Source organism: Sinohyriopsis cumingii, chromosome 6, assembly GCF_028554795.1.
Source record: "Sinohyriopsis cumingii isolate HCF-2022 chromosome 6, ASM2855479v2, whole genome shotgun sequence".
Lineage (NCBI taxonomy): Eukaryota > Metazoa > Mollusca > Bivalvia > Unionida > Unionidae > Sinohyriopsis > Sinohyriopsis cumingii.
Genome location: NC_142966.1, coordinates 65,549,958 through 65,571,209, shown reverse-complemented (window position 1 = coordinate 65,571,209; position 21,252 = coordinate 65,549,958). Strand labels below are relative to the sequence as shown.

At 32.8% G+C, this 21,252-nt stretch overlaps 1 protein-coding gene across 3 annotated transcripts in view; it reads left to right on the top strand.

The window, feature by feature from the left end:
* The window catches only part of LOC149797110 (polyamine-transporting ATPase 13A3-like), a 214,818-nt gene that overhangs the window by 152,279 nt on the left and 41,287 nt on the right, over positions 1-21,252 (top strand). For all 3 annotated transcript variants that reach the window (XR_016421772.1, XM_089961780.1, XM_089961779.1), the window contains exons 24-28: positions 2,144-2,223; positions 4,252-4,404; positions 7,182-7,278; positions 11,587-11,659; positions 16,673-16,823. Coding sequence is in view for 2 of the 3 variants with exons in the window: in XM_089961780.1 (XP_089817906.1) it covers positions 2,144-2,223; positions 4,252-4,404; positions 7,182-7,278; positions 11,587-11,659; positions 16,673-16,823 (554 nt within the window). In the remaining variant the exon portion in view is untranslated. The remainder of the gene's footprint in view (positions 1-2,143; positions 2,224-4,251; positions 4,405-7,181; positions 7,279-11,586; positions 11,660-16,672; positions 16,824-21,252) is intronic.

Sequence of the window (21,252 nt, the reverse complement as noted above, 5' to 3'; positions counted from 1 at the left end):
ACAAGTTTCGGTTCGAAGTAACATGTGGACCTGCTTGATTGACAAAATGCAACTTTATTTATGTCCATCTCGGAGATATTTTGCAAAACGTGTTCCAGCGTTCTGCTACTCGCGAATTTGGTCGTATCTGTAACTCAGTAAGTTATCAGGTCAACTTCATAAAATGAAGCTAAAATGACTAATTTGTGTCATACGATACATTTAAAACAAATTTGGTAATACATTTAATGATTTGTACCTGAATATTTGCAGAGTTAAAGCTAGGATAATATTCACGATACTTTGTGGAACAAACTAATGTGTAATCCCATTCCAATATCATCACAGTGAGTCGCACACTTAATCAATACATAGTAAACAGACTTGGTTCAGAGTTCACTTATAATGTAAATAGTTCAAGTATTTCCATCCTCGGTGTAACTGAAAGCATTCGAGCTCAGCATGGCTAGATCATAGGACATACAGTAATCTATAAATTGAATCCAGCCAGATTCCAACCAAGCCGGACTCCCAGCAAATAAACACCTGATTATTCATTTGTTTTGAACGAGAGTAAATGAAAGCACAAATTGTATAAAAAGCCTAGAGCCCATTTTTTTAAATGAACTTGTCGACCGTTGTGCCATCATAATAGATTGTTCCACAAAAACGGATTAAAGAAGAGACTGACTGATAGGATTAGTATATGTGAAGCAGAAAGAGGAGTGCTTTTATTTGTTTTGTGTTATCTTGAATTGAATATCAGTGCCTTGCATTCCATGAAAGTGATACGCCGACACATGAATATGGCGATGTGTTAACAGTCTCGATTTTTCACAATGTTATAATCAAAAATGGCATTGAATGAATTCAGAGTAATTCCAACATGCTGATATAGTTCAAGACGTAGTATTCAGCACTTTGTAATTTCCAGTAAATAGTTAAAATACATACATGCTTTTAAATATAAGTTCACCACCACCGTAACTCCTATTCCACTTTGACAATTAAGGTAAGAATGAGTAATGATGAAGCGGACAACTTTATATACCTGTTCACTTGACGTAGTTAGCAATTACCATTTTGTGAACATACCTTGCCGTCTTCATGGAAAATTTGTTTCTGAAACCTTCTAAGGTTAGTATCAAGACTGGATCTATAACTCAAAATGAAGTAAGCATGTTTACAGCTAATATTGTCTTAATACATAACCTACAATGATATAAAAATATTAGTTATTTATTATGTGGTTTACAAAATAAATGTCCCTTGTCGTGAAGGCCCTTCCAATCAATAATCATGAAATGAAAATTAATTTCACAGTACAAATTAAATAGACATAGCATCAGCTATTTTCATTTTGCATTCTCCATGAATGGTAGCTATACCTGCATCTTTTTGTACAGTTTCTCCTCTATGATTCTCTGCGCAGTGTCTTTAGTTAAAGTCACACAGGTCATGTGGGCATTCAACACCAATTATTTCAGTAATGGGTGTCATTTTATATAATTCGATTCTTCACACCTTTAAGTGCCAAGTATTCACTTGATTTGGATTCTTATTCATCCATATTTTGTTGGAAGGTCATTATTTAGAAGCTCCGTAGAAGTGCATACGGCAACATTACTGTTAAAGTACGTTGACATTTTGGACAAAATTAACCTAAAGGTGTGATCCAGCACAATCTGGATTGATTGTTGCCTGATGTGATGTAACAATGAACGCTACGCAGATTGATAAAAAAAATCGTAATACCCTATAATGAGATGATTCCACTCTAAGTACACTTTTCTTGACCCAAATTTAGTACCTGGCCACCATTCTAACAAAAAACGTAGAGATTCATAATTTTCGTCAGGAAGTTTCTTGTTGACAGTTAAAGAGCAGGTCTTTCAAAATTCAGGATTGAATAGTATTTGGTTAAATAAAAGTAGTGTTAGATTTTAAAAGAACAAATTATATTTAATTGAAAATGAGTAAATGTGCATAAATGACCTGTGTGACTTTTACTATGCGGCTAATATATTAAGAAAAATTAAACATAAATTAAGTGAGTGTCTTTGAAAAATTTCTCACATAAATAGGAAAATACATCATCACTTTGTTTGCATATTTCTTTTCAGTATCTTCAGGTTTATGTAATGTTTTATTTAATTGTTTTCAGATTGTATGTAAGGGAACAGTGTTTGCTCGCATGTCACCTGATCAGAAGGCACAGCTTATAGAGCATCTGCAGGATATTGGGTCGGTGTTTTACTTAAATTGTCCTGAATATCAGCAGACTTTCATTAATCCTATCAACCTTTTGCACACAAATGAAAGTTTTGCTTCATTTTATTCAGTTTCATTATCTCCAGAATTCATATCACGGAAACCATGTTTCTGGTATTTAAAAAATAATATATATATATATATATATATATATATATATATATATATATATATATATATATATATATATATATATATATATATATATATATATATATATATATATATATATATATATATATATATATATATATATATATATATATATATATTATACCCCTGTCACATGCCCTCGGTAGAGGTCTGGGTATAATGTTTAGGACTCATTGTAGCCATCTGTTCACTGTTCCCTCTATTAGTGTTGTGAATGCAAGTAAACTCATAGTTTTCGATTTATTGAAGTTGTGACTTTGTAAATACTTTGGTCACTTTGTGGGTGCTCATATTGATGCATTTTTCTGCTCTTGCAATTTTAGTTGGAATTATTTCCCCTTTGACTTGCAATTGAATACAGAGTATGATGCATCTTGTCGATACAACTAGTCTCATACCTTTCAATCGCTCACCATCAGGCAAGATATGATCATTATTTCAGCAAATCAAAGCTTCAGCCTGTGCTCTATAGTGGGTCCTTGCTCTTTCCCGAACAACCATATAGTCAACACATGGAAACACTATGAAGACAACCTGTCCACAAGTGCAATGGTTTAACGCTAATAACCAGAGCCTATCCTTATTAGTTCTTTATAGTGAACTTTAAACCTCTGTTCATCTTTATCATATATGTAAAATTGATAAGATTGACATTGATAATGTTCATGAGTTAATTGCCGACTAAGATTTGTTAGGTTCTTGTGTTTTGCCAATTGCTGAAACACTCTATTGACACAAGGCACATGACACAAATTGTGAAAACGTATCTATTGAACTTTATTTATAATTGCATGATGGTTTCTGAGGCTGTACTATAGACCTAACACCACGTATTGTGCTATACTGCGTCACATTGTGTCATCACATCGTACGTTTAAAACAGAATATGTGAAGCTCACCACTGAATTAAGCAAACTGCGAGTAACTTTATTTATCATCCTCCAAGACTTATTTGAGTACCTCATGAAATAAAACATCAGGATATGACTTGACAGAAAATGCCAGCTGATTTCATCCTATGTATGTTCGAGGTAGAAAGTCCGATTGTTGTCACTTATTAATTACTAAATGGTGGTCAGTATATTTGGTGGAGGAAGAACCCACGAGGAACCTATGACCCATGGAAAGCTACTGGCAAGCATTCTCACATACCTTTAGTTCGTTGCGCTGAGATTTGAATTAATGTGGACAGGTGTGTGATGTGCGAGTGATCTATAAAGTCGAGCACCTTAGACCACTTAGTCACCTGGAATCCCCTTTACATATATTTGCAGCACTTGAACAGAAAAACATATTCATAAGGCTGACAAAACTATTAAACTATTAATTGTTTTGTTGGTCTTGCAATCGTGTTTTTATATGTAGATGTTGTATATAAATGTAAAGTAGCTGTTTATATCTCACCCTATTAACAACGATGTAATTTACATAACACTGGCATCATATTTTTTGTATACTTTGAAAGTATAATGCTCGTAGCTGAAGAACATCCATGCTATTGACACAGAAGTGCTTGAAGGAATAAAGTATGAACATAATACTGATATCCTGTTGAATTAACACAAAGACATGCAAGTATACTTATATATAAAATGCTATACATACCCTTTGTCTACAATGTCGGAAAGTAACCATTGGTTTAAGAAATTTAGATAATTTGCTGGCGCTTTCAATCCACTTCAAATATCTGTTCAGATCGAGGCTTTTACTGTAAATCTCCATGTCTACAATTTATTTAAATAGTGTCATGATAGCTACCAGGAACATTGAACCAAGTTTGTGACTTAATTTTTGTATATAGGTACATCTATGCATAGTAGTAGTTCACCTCCATTGTTTTGTCTGCAGGTACTATGTGGGGATGTGTGGAGATGGGGCAAATGACTGTGGTGCCCTGAAAGCTGCACATGCTGGTATCTCACTTTCAGAAGCAGAGGCCTCTGTTGCTTCTCCTTTCACATCCAAGTCCCCGAATATCAGCTGTGTGCCTACAGTTATCAGGTTAGCATGATACAGAAAATACTAAAAGAATCTTGTTCAATTATGACATTTATGATATGAATTAAAATGCAGTAAATATTATGCTCGGTACAAACCGTGACAATAAATTTACGGTTTGGACAGACCAGAAGCACTCATTTTACAATCTTTATTCATTTGCACATTATTTGCACTCATTTTATGTTTTAATTCAGTTATAATCATGTCTTTTTTTGTTTTGGTCTCAGAAATGTATTCTTATAATATGTCCTTGCCTTTACCATTCATCATTTCTTTTCAGTTTAATTAATCTGGAATGCATTTACCAGGGTCAGGATTTCTGTTTTCAATAGAACTTGTAAAGACAATATCAAGCAATCAAAAAGGAAAAATATAACCACAACAGTTGTGTGAAAATGTAATTGCATAGTATTATTCAGCAATTTGTTTTCTTTTGTTATTTTGGTAAACAAATATTGCATAATTATTACTACCATTGATGATTTCATCACATCGTTGGCATTTTTGGAACAATCTGACACCATTTAAGTAGCAAAACTGTAAGTCGGTGATTAAACAATCTAATTCTTAATTATTATGGAAAAGGGGTATTTAACCATGGAATTTAGTGGCAATCTAAAATTCTGGTAAATAGTTTTAAAATCAATTTATACAATGCATTCATGTTTTTTTGTCATTGTGTTTATCATCATTCCGCAATTTGCATTTTGTACTATTATGTTTCCTTGAAATTTTGTTCATCCCTTTGTTATCATTCATTCTGCATTTTGCGTTTTGTTTGGATTCTGTTTTAATTTCACTAGTAACTCTCCTCATTTCAGGCTCTGAATGACTTGACTTTGCACACTGTATGTCACAAAATATGTGCATTATAATAGGGATATAACAAACCTTAATGGAATGAAAAACTTGTTTACCGTTTTTTTTAAAAAAATTTCGTATCAGATTTATTCTATATGAAATGCTACTTGCTGCCTGTTGCAACTACTGCATACTGTATTATGTTAGCTTTTCACCAGGTTTGATAAATTGTGTATCCATTGAATTTAAAAATGACAGTTTACTTATCAGAAAGTTGGAAAGACGTTTTTTCTGCATTACTTTATTCCCGTCATAAAATTATGATTCTAAAATTAATACAATTATCTGATAAAATGTTTGCACCCTCATATGAGATAACAGAAAGCTTGATTATGATTGCCAATCCATCTTTATGACATCATGCCTCCAACCCATTAGTCCGAAATACCACTCCAGTTACATAAGTAAATGATGAGCCATTGCAATAAAGTTCTGGACAGATTGCATTGCACATGCCATTATTGAATTTTAATGAAGTGTTAAGGCCCTTTCTCTGAATTGTCAATGCTGAAAATCAAACACAGCTATGTAAGAATTAATATGAGTATATTGTACTTAATTAAGAGTTTAACGTTGTTTTTTCTGAAATTATCGTGGTATGAACTGTCAGTTGCCGACTCACACGGCAAATAACGCCCGAAGGGCGTTATGTAAGCTGTGTGAGTCGGCAACTGACAGTTTATACCACGATAAACTCAGAAAAAACAACGTTAAATTCTTATAATTGAAATTTCAACTATTCGTTATGTTATTTTGTTTGCATCATTAAAAAATATAAATCTTAACTGAGCGTAGTAATACATGTCTGTTTTTTTTTTGTTAAGTATCAAATGGGAACGGGACTGGAGTTGGTTCATTCAAACTAAATGGTAACTCAGTTTGTGATTCTTCCACTTCAAAAGGCTCGTCAAATATGGATGGATCAAAATTTTCAATCTCTTCCTGCATATAATCTATCTGATAAGGCAAAGTTAGCGAAAAATCTCCAAATTCTGACATATCAGTTTCAGCGTTGGATAGCTATAAATACCGTATACTGGTGACCTTGACCTAGCGCACTTTCAAACATTTTTATCCGTATTTTTAACAAATTTCCCCAAAGAAAGAATGATTTTATTCATAAAAGATGAGAAATATCGGTTGTTTTAGTCTTTAAGATTGAATTTATTCAATTATTTTTTTTAAATTGTAAGAATGCTTTTTTTCCTTTATTGCTTACTTCGTGTCTGCCTTCACTAGCAGTGTTTATCTTATGCTGTACACGTGACTCTATTTATAGAAGTGGGTATTCTTAGAAAAGTAGTTCTCCTTACATACAGAAATATACGCAATTCATTTTGATCACGTGGTAAGATTTTGACCAATGGAAATGTTACTTTCCTGTACCAGCTACTGGCATTGCAATTATTCTTTTTTTAAATTAATTTAGTGTGACAGATGATGTTTATATGTTTACCACAAATATAGTTGGGTATATTGTTTAATCTTTGTTGGTTTATAAGCCACTATCAGCATAGGTTGGGCTCTTTCACTAAGAATTGCTAATTTCAAGGTTAAATCTTTGATTCATATTTCTTCCAAAATTAATCAGACTAATCTTTTTGTGACAGAAAATAAATGGACAAAAGGTATAATTTAAAGATTTTCTAATAGAAGCTTTTCTAAGTCTTATCTACTTTTCACGGTTCTAAGCCTTATCTGCTTTCCACGGTTATTAAAACTTTTTATTTGGTCGGCTTGATCAATTTTATTATCTTTCGCAGCAATTTTTTCAGTATTTCAAAGCCTATTAGGTCTAATTCATTTCATTACCTTTACTGTGAGTGATGGTTGTAAATTATTTTTGCTCTTCTTGCCAGTACTATAAGTAGTAAATAAGCTATGTAGCAGTTTTTCTTGTGTTTCTTGATATATAGGGAAGGAAGAGCTGCCCTTGTGACTTCATTTGGTATCTTCAAGTACATGGCATGTTACAGTCTCATTCAGTTCGTGTCTGTGCTTATATTGTACTGGGTATGTATGATCACAATATTTTTTATGTCACTCTATTAGTAGCTGGAAAAATAAATTTATAACTCGTTAAGTAGCAATGACACCACTGACAATGTTAAGAAATTTGGGTTTTAAAATTCTGTGTTATATTAAAAGTCTTGCAAGCAAATTTCTTCTAGAGAACATCTTCTGGTCTTCCAGCCATTCCAGTATTTTATATAATTCTCACTGTTGTTTCCTACCATTTTCCAAAATTCCTTATAATATCCCCACATTGAATGTGATAACTTGTTGTTGTTGTTGATGTTGTTGTCGGGTTTAACGCCATTTTGCAGCACAAGATATGCTATACATGTCGGCTAGTATAACTGGTGCAGGAAGAATCCGGGAAAATTCCGGAAAGAACCACCAACCCACGAGAAGCTATTGGCAAGCTTTCTCACATACCAACATTGCCCAAGCCCGAGACTCGAACCCACGCAGACATAGCTGAGATCGCAATGATCCGTAAACGTGAGCTCTTTAGACCACTGGGCCACTCTGGACACCGAATGTGAGAAGTAATTAAGCCAATATTTAAGGGGCCTGCCATGGCAGAAGTGTGTCATAGTGATCACATTAGTACAACATTTGTGTTCATCCATTTGTTTCTCCTTCGAACATGTTTCCCAATCATATTACGTTAAGAATATTAGCCTGCTATCTCGCAAATCCAGCCCTACTAAAAGATGAAAATCGACTTGTAATATTTTAAAAGACAAAGGGATTTAACTCTTGCACATTGACTTTTCTTGGCACCGTCAGGTTTCGCTACATTTAGCTTTGCTGCTATAACATCGTCTTGTTTATCCTCTGTTGTTCCAAGTCGTTTTTGTGTTTTAATTTATTCATTCAACATACATTTTAGATTTAGTGTGCGGATTAAACATTCTGCTTGAGTAATTTTACATTCTGCCTTCAAAAATGAATCACAGTTGAACAATATTCCTAATACTGAAACAATCATGTTCTGCATGTTAAATGTGGTGTAAAATGCGATTAGAAAGAACTGTTTCATGAACTAACCAATCATTTTTAATAAAGATTACTTAAAGAGTCTTATTCAAGACATTTGTGAATTGGGTTGCTCCACGTTGTGTACTTTACATAGTTATTGTCAGTCAGTTAAGTAACATTTGAAATGGTGGGATTTTTGTATCATTGACCACCTTATCTTTCAATTGTGTCTATGACAGATAGCTGTATAAACTACCCCAAGGAAAAATATTTCATCAGCTCTACATGAATATGAAAAGCTGTTTCAGGTGGATGGTGATAGAGAACAGAGAAACCACTGATTTCTCAGATAGGGGATCAAACCCGATAAGGAGACTAAAATCTCTTTTGCTATCATAAACTAATCATTAAAGACAGATGATCATTATATCCGATAACATACCACAGATGGAGAAATTACCTTATGATTATATTCCCACACATTGGCATCATCTTCAGTCAGGTTCATTGATCAAAGATTTTGTTGTCATTTGTACCAGAATGAGACATCATATCTTTGTGCAACCCGTATGAAATTTTCCATGTGGACTTAAGGCGTATTTTAGATGTGATTTTAGAGCGTTTTCTGTCTAAACCATAAACTGCTTATATTAAAGAGTTTATGCGATTTTCAAGCGGACTTTATGTAGAGTTAGGGCGAAAGTTTAGGCGAAATATACAAATGGTACTAAGATCCTGCTTAAACAAAAACAAACATATAACATTTCCGCCTGAACTAAAAATCCACCTGAAATAACATCCCGTCTGAGATTCCTGCATGAAATAATTACCCGCCTTAGATTTCCACATGAAATACAAATCCACCAGAGGTTTCCTCCTAAAAATGTTGCCAAAGTGTCTACTTCAAAATCATCGTATAAAAAATCTGCTTCAGGTTTCTATTAAGCAACATAATGATGCTTAGGATATATACATTCAATATTTTTTAATGGATCATAAATTCTATTTTAACAGACATAATCAAATAAGATTTAGGTTTCTCGTGTCCTCATCATCTTTCTTTAATAGGAAACCTGTTCCGTAATGGCATCATTTAGGTCTTTTTCATTTCACTAAAACTTCGGTGAGAATTCATACGAATTGTGGCAAAAACGTTCACTGAAATTGTGGCGAGATCGCATTAAAATTTCTTTGAATGTTTGGTGAGATTCTGATAACACTTTGGTGAAATTTCACTAAAGTTTTGATCGTTATATAATATTTTACTGAAGTTTCAATAATTTGTCACAGACATTTCTAAAGGTTCCAAATGAAAAAATGGATACGAATTATGCAGTACTTAATTAACCACTGTAATATTTCAGTATACATGAAATGAAATTATACGGCTGTTATATAATATTACATGAACGAGATATGGAAGTTGTACTGCAGAATCAACATTTGAGTGTACAATGATGATTTTAGCAATAAAATATATTGATTGAAAGACAGTAATAATCAGACTCTCATATTTGTACAGCTGATTGTGTTGTTCATAAAGTGTTCACACCCCATTAAACCGGAAAATATGTCCCATTTCTCCAGTGAAATGGTTAGTCCCATATGTGATGTGTATCCTTTTTTATATAGAGACAAGCATATTTCATGATCAGACTGAATTAGATACATTTCTGACAATGCTAACATTATAGTCGTCAAGAACATCTTAGTTCTGACCAGGATTCGCTACGAGAATCCAGACCACCTGCTGAATACCATCCAATCTCTAGTGAATGCAAGGATAGACAATAAATTATTTGTCCAGTAAGACTGCTTCTAATTAGGCCATTATCTTCCCAATATTTTGCCAACCAATGGATTTTAAAACTATAGAAACTTTGTGTATTTTTATTTGATGTCAGTGTGTTTGTGATTATGTGAATGTATGTTTGTATATGTATGCGTATAGTGTTGATATTAGACCATACTAAATCTACCAACTATGTATTTCTATGCAAGTGTATTAAATGCTTTGAACAAGATAGACAAGTTATTTTGTTTTATTCAGATTTGAATTTCCAGTAATTTTCTACCGGTTTATATGAAAAGCTAGCTTGATCATAATTGGACGATGTTGCGTTTATGGGTCACGCGCACTCACCCCATTTGGGACTTCAAAAGACACTTATGTTAGTCACAAAAAAAAAGTAACACTGTCTAGAAATGGTAGGTATGTTATTATCTAGGATATATTGTACCTGTAGACATTTGTTTGTTGAACATGGAAGATGTTTCTTGCATCTTTCTGAACCTCTCATATGGAATGTTGGTCATTGCGGTCTATTTACAAACATTAATGTTTTGAAGTTAGGAGGTAAGTCCTCTTGGCAGATGTTCAGCTTTTGGCTTGGCGTCTATATCAAATATTGTCAGCGTGCTCATTGGAAATAATTCACAGAATCCAACTTTTATTTCACTTCTGTCTTCATTACTTATATCTTAACTTCATTCTTAAAGTATTGGCTTTATAGCAAATCAGTGGTATGCATGCCATGTTCATAAAACTAGATAGGATGTTTCTTGCACTATTTTGAATCTCTTCAGGAGAACCGGTGTTTCAGTGAATTGCATTTATTTAGCTAGTGATTGCTGTTTACTTTGAACTCGAGCATAAATGTATGGTCTTACTGGGAAGTCTGTTTATGACACTTGCTTAGTGTGTTCCGTACATCACTCAGTACCATCGCAGGTTAATTGACCATAGAGACATGTTTACGTTATGCAAAGACTTTGTTGTTTACAGGTTACCCATCGTGTAAGGGTTTTGTCCTGGCATATCTCCATTGTATCCAAATAGGTCTTGGTCAGGATGTTCCTTGCATCATTGTACTCCTCCCAAAAGGGACAAAGTCACAGTGAACTTTTCTTATACTAATTACTTTGTTGTGTGCAGGTTATTACAGGTCTTAGACAAACGTCGGGGTACTAGCATGCTTGGTTGACTCAGTGACAACTCTTTTTTATGATTTTTCTACTTGACCACAAAAAACATGAAAATTAATTCCCACAAAGATTTCAAAGGGTAATTGATTTCAGTGTTAGTAAATTACTCGTCCCTGAAATTTTTTTTATATCTAAAAGCATGTTTTACTGTATCAATGATTTCAAAGTGTTGCATCTACACAAACTGTTCACCCATAATGAGTTAATTGAAGTCAATTCAGTCAATTATTTCAGATGACTTCATTTAAGTCAATATCTGTGTCACTGATACACTGCAATATAGATTGCATAACCTTAATGTATAACAGTATATACATAAATTAGTGATACATTTTTGTTTCATTACAGATTGGAAATGACTTGTCAGACTTTGAATTCTTGTATATTGATCTCATCTTGGTAACAAGTCTCAGTGTCACATGCAAGTAGTCTTTGTATTCTCTCTCTCTATATGTATATATATCGATCTCATGTTGCTGACATGTCTCAGTGTCACATGCAAGTATTCTTTGTATCTTTGTTGTATATATAATTATATATATATATATATATATATATATATATATATATATATATATATATATATATATATATATATATATATATTCTATGAATTCTTGTCGATATTGATCTCATCCTGTAGACAAGTTCTTGGATTGTCACGTGTAATTATTTGTTTTCTTGTCTCATTCTATAGCTTTTGATGAAACAATTATATGTACATAAACTTTCATTTTGAACTTTGTACAAGAAGAATGTCTTTATCAGTTATGATGTTCACAGTGAATTCAGCATATTATTGATGAGTGAATTATTGCAAGAATTTCACATATAATTTGTTTATTTTTATTACAGTGCTGTCTTAGATACATCAGTCGTTTAATAGTTTAAGACGTTTTAGTCAATGTATATCAAAATGCTTGACAAGTGCTTCTTTATCCCCTTAAAAGTGCTTCTTTATCCCCTTAAAAGTGCTTCTTTATCCCCTTAAAAGTGCTTCTTTATCCCCTTAAAAGTGCTTCTTTATCCCCTTAAAAGTGTGTCTTCTTTACTTTATCCTTTTATAAATTTGAATATAATTCCTGTGTTCTATTATGAATGATGGTTATACTAATTTACTTGTGCCATTGTTTCGATGTGTTATTTTTATTGATCTATTCTTTATGGTCGGGTTTAACTTTTACGTAACCTGGATTTGAGGACTTAATAGTTTTTTAATATATAAAAATATTAGAGATAGTCCAGCAGCTTCATTCCCTATTTTATTCAAGGAAGATATGCATACTGTAGTTCATTCTTCTTCTTTGATATTTGTAGTCTTTTTTCTGGTTTTAATTAATTTTGGAAAATCTGAGTTCATAAAAGGAAATATAAAAGTAAAAGAGTTATCTCCTAATATATGGGTAATACTTCACCTTTCCTAATTTTGAACAAAAATTTAGGTATACAAGGGCGTCATAATGAAATTTCTTTTGTATGTTTTAATATTTCCTTTTTCGATGCTGGAATATTATTTATTAACTTTGGATTCTATGACATCAGATTACAATATTGATGTAATTGTGGTAGTAATATCAATATAGTAATATATTGTACTGTTTTCGTATTATTCCATTTTATTTGCACACCGTAAGATGCAGCATATTAAAATGTGGTTCATCTAACCATTACTAATTCATTTCTGCCAAACTTTGTTCATGGCTAGCACAATAGCATTGAAGAATCCTATCAATGTTAGAGTCAAAAGCTCAAATGTCGAAGTCACTGATTGAAAGAAGGCAAATATATTTTCCACAATAATTCAAGTTGCTCACAGTCTGACCCAAACTTTGTGGATGGATTGGAAGACGTGTGCATATCGTGGGGTCAAAAGTTCAAAGATCAAGGTCGTGAAGGAGAGTGGCTTCTAAACAAATAATTCCATTGATCTACATAAATGACTATTAAACATATTGGGGGTTATTCCTTGACTGTCAAGACCAAGGTTCAGAAGTTTGTATCTTTTGCATCAAGTTTTGCAGTTTTATATGTTTAGAGCTGTTTGAGATAAGGAAATGAAACTTGGTATATTTATATGTCATCGTTAGTGGTTGTGCTAAGTACCATGGTAGGTATAAATCATCAATATAAGTTAATTTTTGAAATCCTTTCCACGCTATAATTTTAAAGCTATTTGAGATATAAAAAAATGAACTTGGTTTAACTATATACCACCACCATAATGGTTGTCTTCTTACACATTGCAGATCTGATCTTCAAGGGCAAGGTGAGAAGTTAGTAGTTTGGGTTTCAGTCATATTTGCCTCTCTGCTTTCTGGCTTCACGGTTGTTTAAGATCAATGTATGAAGGTTGATATATGTTTATATATTGTGACTCAAAGATGTGTTGAATTAAACATCTACTGAAGCCTTCATACAAATAAAATTCCAAGAAATATTGCTTCCTTTTTTCGAATTTCCTCTGCAATAGTCACAGGTATTGTGAGCTATAATGTGCTCTACCATTTGCATACAGACTGTATTATTAGTCAGTCAGTACATGGTTTATTATGTATCATTAGTAACGTTGCATGGGTTGTTAACATGAAGTGCAGTTATTATTGTAGTGCATTGTTGTTGCTGTTAGTAGTAGTAGTAGCAGTAGTAGCATTATTACAATTCAAACTCAGTGCTTACTTTTGACTGGGTTGGAAGGTATTCATCATAGTGAAGAGATCTGAAAGCCACTGTCAACAGATGTATTTGTCTTTCACTTTATTGATCATGGTGAGAATGAAATACTTTTATCAATTAATCTTACCTTTGTAACACATCTTGTACTTTATCTATGGAATAATTTCACTGGTGGAAAGATCACAATCGGCTTTTAAATTTCTGAATTAAGTGTCTGATGAATTACTTTCAGTATAGAAAATAAACATTATGAATAATGGCAGTGACTGTGATATGTTATCCAAATATGTAAATTCTTCTTCTTTTGTATTTTAAATCAGTAAAATGAAATATTTAAGTACGCTAGCTAAATTATATCTATTGTGCAGTTAGGGATGGACTTTGTTCAGTCAAAATCAGTTAGGAAGATTTTGTGAAGTTAAGAGCATACTCTCTAAAGTCGTTCAGTTTTTCATTCTTAGCTAAATGATATTAAGTTGTATGGCTTGTACGAGAGAGACAGGCAGAGAAGGAGAAGTGGGTGGATGTAGCTTCCGAGTTTTTAAAATAAAATATAGAATGAGCTTCACAGACTTTCACATCAGGATGAGTTTCAAAACAACTTGTCTAGACAGGAATTATCTTCATTCCCCTAAACCCAGTTATCTCCACCATTTTCCTGATGTAATGAAAGATATAAAAACACATTATTGGAAAAGATCCAAGCTTGCATTGGTTACAGCTACAGGTATCATGTTTTTTGGTCAATACAATTACTACTCTGTAATGAGAAATGGGTTGGAGGACTGATATTGTCACTTGAACTGTATTAAACATCTTATGTACACATAAGAGCTTTCAGACTCAAGTTTGGACAAAATTTGAATTGATCCAGGAGTCTGATTAATCTTAGAAACCCTCTATTGACAAATTATTAAACAGAATTTCGAAAGAACGGATGGCAGCAACAATTGGCATCATGGTTTTAACACAACACTTTTTTTCAATAATTTTACATTTAACTTGGTTATATAAAGATTGTTAGTGTGACTGTTATTTCATTCATTAAAATTATTTAGTGTAAATGCCAGCTTAATTAATGTTATTCTAAAAGTAGTTGATTTGAAAAGGAGGAATATTTTTACATGACAAGGTTTTTGAAGGTCAAAATGAAACTGAAGTAACTACAGTGGCTTATAATTGCAAATCCTCACTCTTCAAACATGCCCCCTTGAGTACCCACCCGCTTAACACTGATATAGGGAGTCATTATGTAAAATTGGTAACATAAAAGTTTCATCTTTATATATATATATATATATATATATATATATATATATATATATATATATATATAGTTTTTGTTTGAAAAATACTTGAAAAAGGCAACTTAATTGCCATTTTTGAATATTTGACCCCTGAACCTCCGCTAGGAGTCATTGGAATGCGAGCCAAGTGTGAGATCTTCTAGTAGTTATCATTGGTGCAACATAACTAATAAGTTTTGAAAAATTTTACTCTTTAATTTAGAAGAGAAACTCAGATTATCAAAATATCACTGTCATGTCTTTTACAAGTGTCAACATAATTAGTTCAGAATGGTAATAAATCCAGTTTAATATAACTTTCTATCAGCTTATCAGTTTATTTGTTTTGTGTTCTTGCATCAGAGAATTTATGGCATGTGGGAAAAGCACATTACTGTCTTAAATAAGGAAAATGTAGAATCCAGACCTTATGCATTAATCAACATCAGTTATTTCAGTTTAACTTCTTAGTCTTGAATGATATCATTTTGGGGGACGTAGTGGAAAATCCCTATTTATTAAAAGGGTCGATAACACATAATTTATGGCAACACCTAAAGTGAATCTGGGAATAAAAGCATTCATCTTGTGCCATGAAGAAAACTTACATAGTATGGGTTGGTATTTCGATGTAAATCCTGTTATTAAACAAGACAATATTTTTTCAATATGCCGTATTTAGATGTCATTTATTATGGAAATAGAGTGAACACAATGATAAATCGCATAATTCTATGATATCCATCAGATGTCAACCTTGTTGAGCAAATCTGCAAAGATAAATAGGTAGTCTCACTCAAATCACTTGTTACAATCCGTCTAAGTGTAAGCCATCCATGGTCTGAATGTTAGTCATATTGATTTGACCATTGTGTGAAAGTTTCCTTTAAATAATGGTATTCAAATCGGACACATGTCCATTCCTAAGTAGTGCATGCCCCTGTTTGGAATAGCATTCCTCAAGATATTAAATCAGCCCCGTGTATCTTAACATTCCACAACAGGTGTGTTGGATAGATGTGTGTGTGTGTGAATATAGATTTCAAGATTAGACTGTATCTTGTACATAATGGCGGCCTAAAGGTGGCTTAGTTTCAAATCTTGTAACTAATTGAGTCGCCCTTTTAAAAATAATTAACATTTCCGGGCATCAGTAGAAGTTTCAGTAGAATTTATGAATAGAAGGTTTGAAAAGGGAATTAACATTTCTAAGAAAAAACTTGTCCATTTTGATGAATTAATTTTAATGAAACGGTTGGGCCAAATAAAACGTCCAGAGAATGACCAAAATCTTCAAGGAAGTTGTTTAGTTGGGTAAGTTACATGTTGATAAATTTTCAAACCTTGTAGTGTATTGAAAACAATGTTTTTAAGTAGCATGGAAGCAAAGATTTACAACCAGAGATACTCATTTTTGGCATTCTTCATACAGGTACAGTGCATGCGTCTTATCATGCCCTTATCTATTTTTCTAGTTGGATGGACAGGCCCATACCACAAGCTTGTGAAGGAGCAACCATTGGTCAGCTTGATAAGTTTGGGGCCGATTCTATCTCTTGTGCTGCATATGTTCATCCAGACTGGAGTCCAGATTTTCTACTACTTCAACGTCCAACAGCAACCATGGTCAGTTTGTTTTGAACAAAAACTTTTATCCTAGTATTTAACATTTGCAATATAAAGTAAAACTGTTCTGAGAAACTACCACTTCTCTCCAAACAAATTGACGTTCAAAACAGGTCAATACTGGAGTGCCAGTTTTTAAGGTCAGAATTTTAACTGGCTTTATAAAGGAAAAAAATACACATACATATTATACATACTTTTCATTTATTATTCATAGTTTTGTTAAAATAGTAAATGCATTCATCCCAAAAATGTATATAGGATTTAAAGTATGTCAGTCATACTCCTTTGCACAGAATATTAATGTTACACTTTTATTTATCCTATCCATAAATTGCAGTGTTAGCGATGGCCTAATAATTTGGCCAAAGTCAAAACCTATGTTGACCCGCAATATTAATAAAAGATGGTTCAGCTCGAAAAACAAAGGATGTAACACGCGCAGTAAGTCAATTGATGCTGAGATGTCTTAAAGTGTCACATTTGGTGTTGCGTGTGAGTGTTACTAATCAGTAACTTTGATAAAGAATGACGAATGTGAACTTTAAAATGACTTTAGAAGGAGCTCATCTGAAAATTGCAAATAATGTATTAAGGGAAAAGTGCAAAGACTTCATTCATCCCAGTCATTAGATATAATAACTCCACAGACAAATAATTTATGGCAGTAACTGACCAGTGATCTCCCGTGGATGTTTTGATAGCATTTGTTGTAAGCATGCAGTAGCATAAAATAATGTATCAAAAATGTATTATTATCAAAGTGAACAAATCACTGGACTATAAGAAAGTATATACATTTACATAGTTTTTGTATTCTATATTCCCTATCTTAAATCATGTTTTCATGCTAAAATTCGATAGAGTGTTCAAATTCAATCATAAACATTTTTTAAACAAATTCCTGCCGTGTTGTTTTACAAGGTTTTACTGAGCACATGTTCTGTCATCCAATTTCTTAATACACAATTGATCCCAATCATGATTTATAAAGACACTTTACAGGCTGACAAAGTGAAGAAAAAAATCATTATTGGATATAAGAAAAGATACATAACTACTTTGTTTGGTAATTAATTTCCCAAACCAAACTCGTAAGCTTATGTTTAAGGTTGCGGCAAACTTGCTGCATGCTTGTTATGTAAGCTTAGATTTGAAACCGCGGCAAGCTTGCACAAGCTTCCCCAATTGGCAAGCTTGCGCGAGCTTGTTATGTAAGCTTGCGGCAAGCTTTCTGCAATCTCAGATTTAGAACCGTTCAGGCTTACTAATTACAATCTTGCGCAGGTTTTCAAGCAAAGCTGACCTAGCCAGCTGCATCAGAAGACATAGTAGGGCATCGATTAAATTATTTTATATATGAACACATACATCCATTTTCTAGCCCATGTTGTGCGAAAAGTATGTAATATCAAATATTAAAATGAAAATGTTAATATATGGTAAACTTTAATTAGCATGAGTTCTTACTGTCACTATGAAAGAAAGAATGAAGTCATCAAATCATTTAATAATATTTAACCAGATAAAAATAATAGCATATGAATGGGATCTGTGTTAGCAAACTCTTTATACTTTTGTTCTATACTGCTTTGGAAATGTTCTACTAATTTACTTCCATGTAGAAATCTCTTTAGGGAGGAATTTGTCAAATGTTTAGGTTCCCTCTCTCATCTGTCAAAATGATAAACTATTAGGTGAAAACAAAAATATTTGCCATTTGAATTACTCTGAACCATCTCTTCTGAACAAAATCCTCAGAATAAACTTCTGCATTCTCCTCTGCTTCTGGTGTGATTCAGGTATCATCCACTGAAACGGATTACAGCAACATGTACTATGTAACCGGGGTAAAAAAAAAAAAAAAACGAGTATTTACCTCTTTAGCAAAAGCATTTCATGTTTTGTTCAACATTCCAAAATCACTTATCAAGTCCAAAAATTATCAGTAAGTGTTATTCGAGATCTTCCTTTAATGAGCTCCTAAAATTTAGTTTTGCTATCCATTTTGAAAGGGCTATGATGCATGTCAAGCGAATGGCACGTCAGAGCTTAAAACAAAACAAAAAACATCCGATGAAACTGATTAGTTACCTTAAGACAATTTGAAATAAAATAAATGCCATCTTCTTTGAGGATGAAAAGAATTAAATGTAACAGCCTCTGAACAATTGTTGAATTTTATATGCGAGAGGAAAATGGGATTAAAAATCGTGCATTTAATGTTACAATCTCGTAATCCTGTTGTCGATAACTGACAGTACTGCATCGATTACTGCAGTTTGGCAAGCGCAGCATGATGATCTACAGAGGTTTTATCTCAATCATTGGGTGAAGAAACATTATAAAGTCATTTATTTTATGTACTTAAATCCTAAATGTGAAACAGAACGCTATTGCCAATCTACAGTCCCGACAACGTGCAAAATAACACATGTTTCAGTTTACTCACCAACGTGATAACACTTTGACTTCAAATTTTCTCTCGGGTTATAGGATCGGTTACTGCACATATATAGGTTCTGCAGGCAACGAAATTTACCGAATTAACGATCTAAATTGTGACGGTTCAACCTTGAAAATTGCGCCCAATTTTTGAACGCGTTACTACAGTGGTTCTTTTGTGTTCTTGCGACTCAAATATGTTATGTATGTATTTAGAGTACGTAAACCAATGTGCTGACCGTAAACAGGAGGAAGTAACCGTCTTTAATGACTCGATACTGAATAAAGTCTCTGCCCCGGAAAACCACATTTCATCTTGCATGCTTTTATTTAATTTCATTTGAAAGAAGAAGCAAAATTCACAGATCTCAATTCTTATAGAATGTTGGCAGAATGGGATGCATCTCTCTCTCTCTCTCTCTCTCTCTCTCTCTCAAAGAAAAACAAAATCTATATATTTTCAATTTTTTATTTAGTAAATAAATAACTGACAATTCATTTTCTCCTGGCATCAGATTGTCATTGAAACAAATATATGACAATGTTTTCAAACATATTATGCCAGAAGTTAATATTACAAGAGTTACTGAGACTATATTTGATGGTGCATACATTTTTGGCAAATACCATTTACAAGTACTTGACATCACATATCTCCTGTATTAAGTTAGTCTGTAAATAACGTAGCAATCAGCAAATACTATCTATTTTACAGGATTTTACTGAATGGAATTCTTTATCCAGTCTCAATTCGCTGACAAAAGGACTACATAGCTGACTGAGTGCACAATCACCTAAAATAATTCCTTCATGCAAAAACTCAGTTCTTTCTCTAGCATGTAATTATTTGTAAAAATTTGTAAATGAGAAAAAAGAACATTTGTGGAAAAGTAACATTTCATAATTTGCCTTGGTCAAGAAATAATTCTGTTTAGTTTGAAATATATTAATAATGTTCATAGTTAATTCAAACATAGAGAAATGTTGGAATGATATATTTTAGTTATGTATCAGCTAAGTACAAGTCATTCAAGTTATTAGCACTTTGCAACACAGAAAATGTGTATTATTTAACGCAAGTGATTTATCAGACGTTATAAATAAAACTTATATTACCGGTGACATCTTTTAATTTGACAGTGTAGTTTCTTTTACTGAGCATGATCTACTCACAAATAAATTCTTCAACATTTCAGTAAGTACTGATCTCAAGCAGAACTGCCAACTTTAAACTTTCACAACTGATTATTGCACGTTTACATCAAATAGTTTAGGTTTTGCAAGCCTGCAGACTTGGAAAAATTCCTTTTCCAATCGTGTGCAAACTTGAACTTCAGATTTTGTAAGCATGTAAGCTTGCAGAATTGGAAAAATTTCTTTTGCAAGCTTGAACCTTAACCTTTGCGAGATCGCAAGCTTGCAGACTTCGAAAAGTCATTTTGCAAGCTTGTGCGAGCACCCTAACTAGCTTGCGGAAGCTTGTCATAAATATGTAGTTTGGTTTGAGAAGTGAACTGCTAAAAATGAATTCATCAACGGTCAAGACACTGATATGTTTTCATTAAAATCATAAGCACTGAATTAGTAATTTAGCAATATGACATATATACCTTTCCAGGAAGACGTAACATATTATTATGTTTGTTATAGCTTAATTTATTCAGTCTCATGGCGATACAATATAGTGTAACCCCGCTATAGCACATTCCATTATAACACTTATTCGGATATAGTACTATTTAGATGTGGCTTCTGAAATTGTATATATACGTATTTTTCTTAAACACGAAACAAACTTTCTTTCTTAAAAGTGTGAAAGATAATGTGTTAAAAGTTTATTATCATTTTGGGGAAGAGATCGCGTATGAATTCTAATATAAGAGAATCACGTAATGGCTCCTGAAATCACATGTATTTTTCTGGTACGAAAATAATATGTTTTACTTCGTAAAAGTACGAAAAATAATGTGTGAGTTTTATTTAT